This window comes from Grampus griseus (genome assembly GCF_964374135.1).
Source record: "Grampus griseus genome assembly, chromosome: 16".
NCBI lineage: Eukaryota > Metazoa > Chordata > Mammalia > Artiodactyla > Delphinidae > Grampus > Grampus griseus.
This window is the reverse complement of record NC_139010.1, coordinates 72,122,445-72,134,647: the sequence shown is the minus strand read 5'-3', so window position 1 is coordinate 72,134,647 and position 12,203 is coordinate 72,122,445. Positions and strand designations below refer to the sequence as shown.

The window sequence follows — 12,203 nt, the reverse complement described above, 5'->3', positions numbered from 1 at the left end:
GGTGTGCGGGAGACTGACAGGCAAGCCCGAGGGACTGCTTAGCTAATGGAGGACCGTTGATATATCTTACAGGACTGTATCTCTTTCATTGCATTCATTTTTAAATCCGAGGAAAGAAGATCATGAGCCAGTTCTATTCAGTATCACATTATCACAAGCCAAATTAGCTTAATCTTTTGTATTTTTCACACCCCTGCTTGAATCCAAGAACATCCAGTATAGGGACCGCAGAGAGGCTAAGAGATCATCAACAGCAACTTGGATTTTAAAAGGATTTCCACCCCGAGTATCACGTTTGATTCACACAACAACTCGTGAGGTAGGCCGTAGTAGGGCGGGGGTTATTGTCATTAGAGGTGATGGTTGAAAAGCTAGGACCAGGACCTTCCTAACCTGTGGTCTTTTTAGCATACCTTATCAGTCAATCTGGTACCAAGAGCAAGTTCTAAATCACAGTAGAAGCTCTCTTAACTGACCCTCATTTCACCAACTCACCACAGAAGCCAACCTCTGCCATTCTCCTGTAAACATCCAATGCCCAAGGCAGGCTGAATGCCCCAAGCTAGTGGGCATTCTCTCCTTCTGCTTACCTGGGCCCCTTGCTCTCTCCAGTGGAGGCGCAGGTTTAAAAGATTCAGGAGCGTTTGTTCTGAAACCTTTGGGTGCTGCTGTATTTGGTATTTTGCTTACATAATTTAATTAAATATTACATGAATGATTGACATAGGAGCACAAAAGAAAGAAAGTTGTTTCAATGAAAACTAGGTTGAATACATTAGAAAAGTTCAAATTCCTTTAAAAAAATGCCTTTGATTAGGTGTGGCCCAGACAATTCTAAAAGACTGAGAAAAATTGTAAAAATGTAGAAAGATTCTGCACTGAGATCCCTCGGTGGGTGTCAAACAAATGCCATTCCTGTTTTAATGAAACGAAAACTGGAAATTGTAGATTGTAAATGATAGGCGTAGCTTGTGCAGAACATAAGCCAGGGAATTCCAATCAGCAAACTCTTTCTTTAAAAAACCTTTTTAAGAAAGTGGCCTTGATCATGTATCCAAAAATCAGTGAATGACATTCAAATTCTAAATTAAAATGTTTGATACAATACATACAATGGAATATCATTCACCTTGAAAAGGAGAAAATCCTGTAATATGCAACAACATGAATGAATCTGGAGGACATTATGTTTAGTGAAGTAATCCAGTCACAAGGACAAACACTGCATGATTCCATTCATATGAGGTATTTAAAATAGTCAAACTCGTGGAAGCAAAGAACAGAATTTTGGTTTCCAGGGGCTGGGGGAGGAGGACACGAGGAGTTGCTGTTCAACAGGTATGTAGGTTCAGTTATGCAAGATGAGTAAGTGCTGGGTCTGCTGTACAACATTGTGCCTGTAGATAATAGTGCTGTGTTGTACACTTCAAAATTTAAGAGGGTAGACCTCATGTTAAGTATTCTTACCACAATAATTAAAAAAAGAAGCTTCTTGGGGCTTCCCTGGTGGTGCAGTGGTTGAGAGTCTGCCTGCCGATGCAGGGGACGCCGGTTCGTGCCCCGGTCCGGGAGGATCCCACATGCCGCGGAGCGGCTGGGCCCGTGAGCCATGGCCACTGAGCCTGCGCGTCCGGAGCCTGTGCTCCGCAGCGGGAGAGGCCACAACAGTGAGAGACCCGCGTACCGGAAAAAAAAAAAGAAAAGCTTCTAAATTAAAAAATTAGATACAAATGTGTAATTTTTAAGCGATTTAATGATTTTGCTCCTTAACGTCATTTCTCAATTGACCAATGACCTAAGGGCCCAGCCCCCAGCCCCCAGTGCCGTCAGGTAAAAGAGTTTCTACTCTAGGCTTGGCCCTAAGACAGGAAACCATATCACCTTTAAGGCTACGACCACCACACACACACACACACACACACACACACACACACACACACACACACACACACACACACACACACACACACACACACACACAAAATCTGGCCTCACTTCATGGGGGCCTTGTCTAAACAGCACATCTGGGATCTGAGCCTGTGCTTCCTTGGGCTAAGGAAGCGTGACTTCAGGCCTCCAGTCCTCTCCCCACCCCTTTTTATGACCAGGCTCGACCTGCCCAGAGCTTGCCAGACTAAGTAAACTTGGTACCCAGTGGGCCTTCCTAAACCTGTACAGGGTGAAACATCTTTGCAAGGTCTTCTTAGAGCTTAACGTAATGAAAGCCTTTGGGCTGAGGTTCAGGTAATATGTAGACACAGTGTCTTGGTGGGAGAAGGTAGATGAGACATGGTAGGAAAGCTGCCCAAGAATTATCACCACCCACATCTCACTCTGTCCCTCCTCATAGCCCCTCAGCCCCTCCCCAGCCTGTGCCAGAGCCCATGGGGCTGGCAGAAATCGGCTCAGAGGAAACAGAGCTGAACACAGGCTCTGAGAGACAAACGCCCACGCCCAGCGGCTCAGAGTAGACCTTATTTATGTGTCCACTTGTTTTAAGCACTGACTTGACTACACATTATTCAGACCAGTGGTTGCTACCAAGTTCATAGGAAAAGCAGAACTCACCGGGAAGGTGAGTTTCAAAATAGACAGTGACAAGGATTTTAGAAAGACTGGCCAATTGCTTGTGACCAGACCAGAAATAAAACCTCCCCTGGCTCTCCCAAATCCAACAGGCGAAATCCAAAAAGCTGAAAAGAGTATAAGACTACAGCGCACTGAGCATATGACCGTTCCTTAGCTTGGATTCACTAAGCAGGCAACTTCTTTTTTCTGTCTTTTTTGTGTGCGTAGAAATTAATTTGGGCAAATATGTGTCTAGGGCACAACAGGATTGTTATGTAGTAAGTTCTACTCATAAAAGTCTATAATCTGGTGAATCCATTTGATTAAAATGCAAAGTGAAAAATGAGAACGTAATAAGTTACCCTTCAAATTAGGTAGACAGCCTTCTTATGTTTTGCCTTACAAGAAAATGTAAGATGCGTAGATTTAAACGGAGAAATGGCTTTGAGTTCTGGACTATTTTGGAAAGAACTCATGCAATGGTTTTCCCTAGCAAAGGTCCAATTTATGCTGCAGAAGAGTCTGGTATGCTGATAAGCTGATATTGACAAGGGTGATAGATGCAGCTCGGTACTTAGTACTGGAGAGCAACGTTGATGGCGTTTTACAGTCTGTGTATTTCTGTTTATTGCTTGTATTCTGTCATTAAGCAAACAGGTTCTTAATATAGCAAATCTCTCTAATCAGTAAAGCAAGGGAGAAGAGAAGCAGAAGCATCATTAATTATGACCATTTGGCTGCGGCCTGGACAATCTGTTGCTATTGGATTGAGCAACTTCCTCTGGTTTTATTTTCTGGAGGTAGAGCAGAAACTGGCTTTTCTTATACATGGAGGAGAGTAGAGAAATGTTCCATGCCCTGCTGGCTGACAGCTGCCTAAAAACCCAAGATTAAACATTGGCTTCTCTACAGAAATGGAGTCCTGGGGCAGCAAAGGCCAGACTGCAAGTGGGTATGCTATTAAGTCTCCAATTCCATAAGCAGAGCAAGTGTGCAGCTCCAAAGCCTGATCTGACCCGAGGCTCGGGGAGAACCCACCGCGGGCAGAACGTGTTGTGTACACGGTGCCCGATGAGCTGGCTTGACTGAGAGCTATGAACTGTCTGTGTGCCTGGGCATTCTGTACCGGAGAGCAGTGGGCACCAGGCAGGCTTCCCAAATGCTAATCACAGGGGTAAAAAGCAAGGGAGTAACAGAGGTTAACGGCATCCAATGCATTTATTAACCCTTTAGTGCCAGGGCCTGGGGAGGTCTGGCCACAATTACAGTGCCATGGAAATTCTATTATGCGACATTCCTGGACGTGGGATTACTGCCAGCGACAGTTTTATGAGACTGCTGCAGGGACAAGGCTTATGGAGAGCCTAAAGAACAAGTTCCCTGGTTTTCCAGAATGACAGCAAAGCTACTGGTTTGTGGATGGTGTCTCCAGCATCCTCTTCACCTTCTCCAGGTGAAAACCCTGTGGTACTGTGTTTTGGTGGTGTTGTTTCCCCCAACTCCGAGTCAGGCAGCTTCTCCCATAACCGCATAACTATGAGTGAGCTGTTACGAAACCCGCTTTCATAAAAGGGATTAAATAATTCGTTTTTCAACATGCTGTAACAATGGTTAAAATTGACTTTTAGAAAAATTGAAATCCATTCTCTTCTCTTCTTCTTTATCCCTGTCTCCTTTTTAAGAGATACGATATTTTAAAGCCACAAACTGTAAGGTTTGGTGCCTAGATAGGTCTGGGCTGGCCAGGCTCTGTGTTGGGCCCCTGCCTATCCTCTTAATGAGCAGGGCTGTCGAGCTTGCAGACAGGACTTGTTCCATTATTACACCCCTGGTTTTACCCGTTTAGGGCTCGGCAATGGTGCTCTTCCAGTTTCTAACTTGCCTTATACCTTGCAAGATCTCAGAAGTTTTGGTTTCCTTTTTGTTTCTTTAATCTTCCTGGGACAGTCCCAATTTTCATCAACGGAGGCAATGTTTAAAATATGTAAATACTCTTTGCAGTAGTTGAAGGTGAGAGATGCCCTATAATTTTATCTTCTTGTGTTTATCAGGCCTGACTAGCAAGACAGCGATAGCTTGATGTTTTAAAAAAGGCTCAGGATAAAAGCCTTTAAAATGTGGAAACAGCAGGTTGTTCAGGCTTCTACAAGGGGCTTTAAGAGCCAGATTTTCCTAAGTGGACTTTGGATCTGCATAGGTAGATTTCTGACCCTCGGTGGTCACCTGAGGGGTTCAGACTGAATACAGGACTTATAAGCATGCCGCCAGCTAGACATACGTAGGTCTGGATCCCCAGGCTCTGCCCCTCCATCTGCAGCTTACGAACCCTTAAGAGTCACTGAACGCCCAGTTGATGCCACTCAGTCCAAGCAGCAGACCCACTGGCCCTCATTTTGTAATATATACCCCAGGTTTGGTGTAGGATTTTAAAAGATCTCATGTCTATGTGCAACCCGTCGATTCTTTTACCCAGGTGCTGCCTGCTAGTCCAACAACCACTAACATCTGTTCTTTGCCTTCTAATCACACTCACAGGTGTTAGTGTGGTTCATGCAAAGTTCTGGCGGAACTAGAGGGCTGCTCTTCTTTGCCTCTGCAGTTCTGGGGGGTTTCCCGGCCCCCCAGACCTCTCGATGGGAAGCAGTGTTAATACGCTCTGTAGGCAGAAGCTTCTGAGGCCAGTGTGCGTGGACCGCTAAGCCTCTGGAGCGCTAGGTGCTTCTGCTGGGTTAGGAAATGGTTTGACAGGAGAGAAGGCATTTTCTCAGAGCCTTTGCAGAGACCTGGTGGCGCACAGTTATATTCACTCAGCGGTTCGTCCTGTTCTGCCCACCAGAATGGTTCTCAAGGCCAGATGAGCTTGGAGCTGCTGCCTCCACCTTAAGTAAAGCCAGTGGAGATACAGGGAGACAAAGCCAGAGGTTGATTATTTGCTTCAGATACAGGCCAACAAGATGCCTGCTTTGGGGGAAGAAGATCCCAGAGCCTTCACAGACTTGGAGCTGGTCTCAATGTATTTTCTTGTGTGATCAAACAGTCATCCCAGCCATTCTCAGATGGGAGGCAAGAGCATGTCTACCCGGTTGTATGACTCTAATCCTGTACAAAGTCGAGCTCTCAGTGACCACTGAGGACCAGAATCTACCTATGTTGAGGTAGAGTCCACTTAAGAAAATTGGTTAAGATAGAGACCTTTTCTAGTCCATTGGTGGAAGCCCCCTTTACAATCGTGTAATAGATGGGCATTTTACTAGTACATTAACAGGTCCCTGAAGTGACTGAGTGTAGCTAGTGAGTCTCTCAGATGCTATAGATGATGAGTGATACACTGCATGCTGGTGCTAATCAATAGAACAAAGGAGGAGGAGGCCTACCAGCCCTTGGGCCTCTTAGAGGGCACTGCAGTCTAGGACACTGAGGTGGAGCTTAGCTGTGACCACAGCACAGAACAGAAACAACTTGAAGAAATAATGTGGCCCAGGCTAGAAGTCAGGCTGCCTTCTCTGCACGTTTTAGTGAACTTCTTAGTTATGCAAAAGCCCTTAATGAGGGTTGTCTTTTGTAGATTACCGCCTAGAAAAGACAGAATGTGATGTTTTAGGGCCATTTTGGTGTCTGGCACAATTCCAACCTTGAACAGAAATAAAACGTGCAAAGTTCTACATATTATTCTCTACAGGTTACAATGCAATGGACCAGATTTGCTATTAATATGGATTAAAAGTAGGCCTTTGAGTAAGGCTCAATTCCTCTTCTGATTTGCCCTCTGATCTTCTTATACATAACATTTAGTGACCTTTGAATAGCCCAGGGATGCTTCACAGTGTCTTTTTCTTGACGCCTGTTTAAAGGTTTCTATTTCATATTCACAGCGTGCATATGCAAATAGAGGTAAAGGTTATGACACCTCCCACGTAGCATTATGGTCAATAAATTACTCCTTGGGTGAACATGCTATCATTTCAGGCTAGCACGTCTTCAACAAGTTGCAAACGTTGTCCCGCAGTAGGCAGCCTGCCAGGGCATTCCCACAGAGCTGGTTGCCCAGATACTCCTAGATTCAGGTGTTTTGCTTAACCAGGGTCATCCTGTCGACAAATGAGTTCTTGGTCTTTCGACGCCAAAGGGCTCCTAGTTTCAGGGGGAGGGGGCTATGGGAGGGATTCTTTGTGTGGCTTTTGGGGGCAGGGGGAGCATGAAGACCCAAGCATGCCAGGGTTGCCTGGGAGAAACTGTAAAGCAGGAAAGAGCACAGTTCCATTCAGGAGTTTCAGAGACTTATCTCAATCTTGACTCTAAAGTAGTTTACTGTGTGCCCTTGGATAAGTCACTTAACTTCTCTGCACTCTAATTTGTTTTCCTTTACAAAACAAGAGAGCTGCACTGGGTTAGCAGTTTTTATTGTAATTGTTTGAGCAATGGAACCTTCCCTCCACCTCAGTTCTCAGGTAGAAACCCAGTGGAAACTTGCTTCATTTGTGAGGAAATAGGGGGCTTAAAGCCCTCACAGCTCAGGAACTTGTAACTGCCCTAAAGCAGTTTTCAATAAAATATGTATTTATTTGTATTGCATAGGTAACGTACATGTATTTTTTTAAAACATCTTTATTGGAGTATAATTGCTTTACAATGGTGTGTTAGTTTCTGCTTTATAACAAAGTGAAACAGTTATACATATACATATGTCCCCATATCTCTTCCCTCTTGCGTCTCCCTCCCTCCCACCCTCCCTATCCCACCCCTTTAGGTGAACAGTATGGAGGTTCCTTAAAAAATTAAAAATAGAACTACCATATGACCCAGCAATCCCACTACTGGGCATATATCCTGAGAAAACCATAATTCAAAAAGAGTCATGTACCAAAATGTTCATTGCAGCTCTATTTACAATAGCCAAGACATGGAAGCAACCTAAGTGTCCATCAACAGATGAATGGATAAAGAAGATGTGGCACATACATACAATGGAGTATTACTCAGCCATAAAAAGAAACGAAATTGAGTTATTTGTAGTGAGGTGGATGGACCTAGAGTCTGTCCTACAGAGTGAAGTAAGTCAGAAAGAGAAAACCAAATACCGTATGCTAACACATATATATGGATTCTTAAAAAAAAAAGGTCATGAAGAACCTAGGGGCAAGACGGGAATAAAGACACAGACCTACTAGAGAATGGACTTGAGGGTACGGGGAGGGGGAAGGGTAAGCTGGGACGAAGTGAGAGAGTGGCATGGACATATATACACTACCAAACGTAAAATAGATAGCTAGTGGGAAGCAGCCACATAGCACAGGGAGATCAGCTCGGTGCTTTGTGACCACCTAAAGCAGTTTTAAGATGGATGGATCTGGGGTCCGTAATGCCCTTCACGATTCCTGAAGGGGACCTGTCTGAAAGAGTCCCTGCCCTGTGCCTTAGCCCCCAAGCACTGAGTGGTTTTCCTACTAGAGGGCAGCCACATGAGCCCAGGACCACATCCGTTTTTGTCATATCACCGTATGCCCAGCGCTGGAAAATAGCTTGGTAAGTGTTTGTGGACTGGAACAACTAATAAACAAATGAACAAACACACAAGCTTCAGGAAGACCTATCTTTATATTACTAATAAATGTGGATTTTTATTGCACCATTTTTACCTAGAAGGCAGTTCCTAAACATTAACTTTCAGAACTATAAATGAGTTCAAAATGTAAATGACTTCAAAATTTTTTCTTTTGTAACCTGTGCAGTGACTTTGAAATGAGGTGGGTACAAACTGAGATGTACTATGTCAAACACACCAAATTTGGAAGATTTAGTATGAAAATAAAAGAATGTAAAGTATCTCATTAATCATCTTTTATATTGATTACATGTTGAAATGGTAATATACTGAGTTAAAGAAAATGTGATTAAAATTTTCTTCACCTGTTATCACTTACGTGGTTAGGAGAAAAATTTAAGTTATATATGGGCTCACAGTTGTGGCTCACATATTTCTGTAAATGGCACGGTCCTAGACAGTTAATCATCAGTAATTACTCTTCCATAGTATGTATGAGTGATTTTGTGTGTGTGCGTTTTTGTCTCTTTCCAGGCACAGAAGCTGAAATCCAATATGTCGGGAAGTCCACACCTCTGTCTTTCTGATGTAAGTTGTTTCTTTCTGAGTCTCCCTGCATTTATAGAAACAGAGCCTTTGGGACCCTGGAACAGGATATGATGTGAAGGGCTCAAAGACAACAAGGTTTCAGGTCCAGAAAAAATCTAAGTCACCCTCAATGTCCCTCTGCCGTTTGAGCCAGGTGCAGTCTTCAGATCCTAGTGCCCAAAGTGAGAACCAAGTGTGGACCCCAGGATCCTAATCTCAGAACTGGACCAGCACAAATACCATTGTCCCAGTACCATGATAATCTCTGTGGTCACAGTCATATGAATTCATCTGGCACAGAGAAGATATATAACGACTCTCGCTCCTTACCAGATGTCCTTTGACCTCCACAGCAGCCCAGAAGTAGCCAAGGCGGGCCGCATTACACTCCCCAATCTACAAGTGAGAGGGTGGTTGATTCTGTCACAATCATAGCTCATTGTGGCGGGATGTGGCATTATGGGATTGAGCAGGTGCTAGGGATGGGGATGAAGGAATCAATCCTGGGGAAGGACAGCTGTGCTGACTGGGAATTTGGGAGCCTGGGCTTTGGTCGGGACTCTCTGAAAAGCAGGGCGAGATCCTTCATCTATGAAGTCCATGGTTGAACCAGCCAATGGAGGGAAAGGCTACTGCCTTCTCTGCCAGTCTCCAATGCGATTTGTGACCCATCTCTGCATGAACTCATACTTGCTTGGGCAAGTTTCCCAAGATGATTCTTCCTGCCCTCCTTCATGATGGAGAGAGACAGCAGGCATCCCTCCTCGGTCACTGGTACGCAGAAGGAGAATGGTTCCATGGTGCACAGTTGCTGGGGGACCTTGGGTGTGGGGGTAAAATCTCGGGTCAGCTTGGTGAGCAGTGAGAGAGAAAGAGTGCGGTTAAAATATGCCTTGATAGAACGAACACGTGCAGTGGGTGATAATGAAAACATTCTTTCTTACAGCGTGATTACGAAAAGGATGGTCTTGCTGGGGCTTCCAGCCACATAACCACAAAATCAATGGCTGCCTCTCCAAGCTGCAGTCTGAGCCCACTGCTGGTCCTGGTGGTAACTGCCCTGTCCACCCTATTATCTTTATCTTTGGCTGACACATCGTAGCTGCATTTAAAAAACAATATGGACATGTAAAAAGACAAAAACCAAGTTATCTGTTTCCTGTCCTCTTGTATATCTGAAATTCCAGTTTTAGGAACTCAGTTGAGACACTGCTAAAACAGTTTCATCCAACTGGAACTTTTTTCTTTCTTTTTTCTTTTTTTTTTTCTAAGAAAGCTTCTTGTGATCCTTAGGGCTTATATGGGATCCCCGATACAGTGCTACATTCCAAACTCAGAAGGCTTTGGGGCATGCTGTATTGTAAGGGGACAGTTTGTTGATTTGGCTGTAAAGCAAACTGGAGCCATGTTTTTCAAGAGGACGATGAGGATGGTGATTTTAACAATTTAACTCTGGCCTTCACTAGCTAGAGAAGGAGTTAGTATTTCTAAAGAATCTTCCATATCTCATGTAATAGGTTTTATTTCTGATGACATGACTGCAGCGGTACACGGATGCCAGGTTTTTTTGGTCACAAAGTGAAGATCCTCATCAAGACAATCTTGATGGACTTTGTGCAAACAGGCTTGTACCAATGTTCACTTTTCTATATGTACTAGTATTTTCCGTGCTAAGTTTATGCGCTGTAAACAGTTCTGCACTCTCCTACAAAAACAAAAAATACCTGTCACATCCCAGTGTAGTGTCTGTCTTCTAGTCAAAATACAGAGTGAGAGTGGGCATGAGACTTCACAGAACCTTGACCACTGAGACATTTTCCTAAGCCTTACCTGAGTGAGAAGCCCTTAAACTAACAAGAGTCAAATACAGCTGAAGCATCATTCCAACACTCTTTACACGTATGAGGTCATATGTAGAAAAAAATTTTACTACTAAATGATTTCAACTACTGGCTTTCTGTATTTTGAAAGCAATGACATTGTCTTCATTTTTTTTACTGGTGGTTTAATACAAAATACACGGAGCTTGTTTTCCTCTCATAAGTAGCGTTAACTCCGATGTTCACAAAGACAGCTCTTCAAAAGCGGGCTCTGCATCACGTGATTGTGGACAGGCAGGAGGACACAGAGCAGCCAAGCGTTGTCTTTTATCATTTCCTGAAACGCAAGCGTGCATACCTGTGAGGAAACCAGCAGCCACTCGTAAATGTTCTACATTGTCCAGGGGCACCCTTGCCAGTTGACACAGACCAGTACCTTGGTGTTCATGTTACTTGACTGGGACGGGGGTTGGGACTTGCTGCCCTTTCTTCGGAAGCAGATCCATGCCAGGGTACTCAGTTCTTTTCCTAAGGATTGTCTTGACTCCCATCTGTCACGGCTTGGCCGCTGCGTAGAGCAGTTGGGTCTGAAGGTCGTGGGGAGTCTGCTTGCACCGTGTTCTGTGTCCTCCATGACAGACTGTGACTGATTCTGCAAAAAAGAAAAAAGGTTTGTGGATCCAGAGGGTCACGAATAAGGTCTGTGGAGCTGAGTTGATTGGCACAGAGACACAGAACAGAACAGGACTCTGGATATAAGGCATTTGGCTTGTTGCTGCACGTCCTCTTCTATCGTTCTTTTCCTTAAACGAATAGACTCAAAAGTGCACTTTTGAAGTCTGGTTGAAATGGTGAGATTCGAAATCTACAAGGATCGAGTGCTAGTAGCCATGTTTCTTTGAAACTGAATAGAGGCGAGGAGATTCCACCCAATAGAGTATTGGAAGCGTTCGCTTTCTTCCCATATCAATAGAGGGGTGGAGGGGGGAGACCCACAGTGCACATTTCATCCTGATTCCCTTTGCCCACGGATGTTTGCCTTGTAAGAATTAATCAGATTACTAGGGTGGGAAATCTATTAAACCCAAGATGAAGGCATAGCCTTTTAGCTCTATTGGTGTTTGAAGTACATTTATATCCAAATGTTAATAAACATAAATGTATATACTAAGTACCGAGTTTTTTCACTTCAAAATGTTTTCAAGGGGAACTCATCAAACAAATTCAATTAGTGAAAGGTTTCCTAAAGACTCTTCCTTTGAATAAACACATTAAACATGTCGAAATACTTGGAATTCCAGTCATCTGTGAAAGCATATCTCTTACAGAGCATATTTTGTTTTAATTAAGGTATCTCTATGTATCTACATTGGACTAATTGCATAGAGGTCTGATTCTATGTAATCTACTGTAGAAAGCTATTGATTACTTCTGTAATAAACAGCAGCTCTAATTAGCTTCAGATGACCAAAGAGGAAATAGGAGTTATCAGAGCTAACAAGAGTGGCTTTCAGTGAAGAACCATGGATGTGCAGCACATAAATTAAATTGTGAAAAGCCTCATCTTTTCACCAACACAGATCTCATTTTTCTTCAGAGATAGAAGCATAGGAGAGTGACCAAATCGTCAATTTGAAAATAAATTACTGCTTAAGTAAACAGAGGGAAGGATGTTCCATGACAAC

General features: G+C 43.7%; 1 protein-coding gene across 1 annotated transcript in view; it reads left to right on the top strand.

Moving 5' to 3' along the window:
• The window catches only part of GFRA1 (GDNF family receptor alpha 1), a 204,099-nt gene extending 192,257 nt beyond the window's left edge, over positions 1-11,842 (top strand). The window contains exons 8-9 of the mRNA XM_082673720.1: positions 8,645-8,698; positions 9,645-11,842. Coding sequence (XP_082529846.1) covers positions 8,645-8,698; positions 9,645-9,800 — 210 coding nt within the window. The 3' untranslated portion in view covers positions 9,801-11,842. The remainder of the gene's footprint in view (positions 1-8,644; positions 8,699-9,644) is intronic.
• Positions 11,843-12,203: the final 361 nt, after the last annotated feature.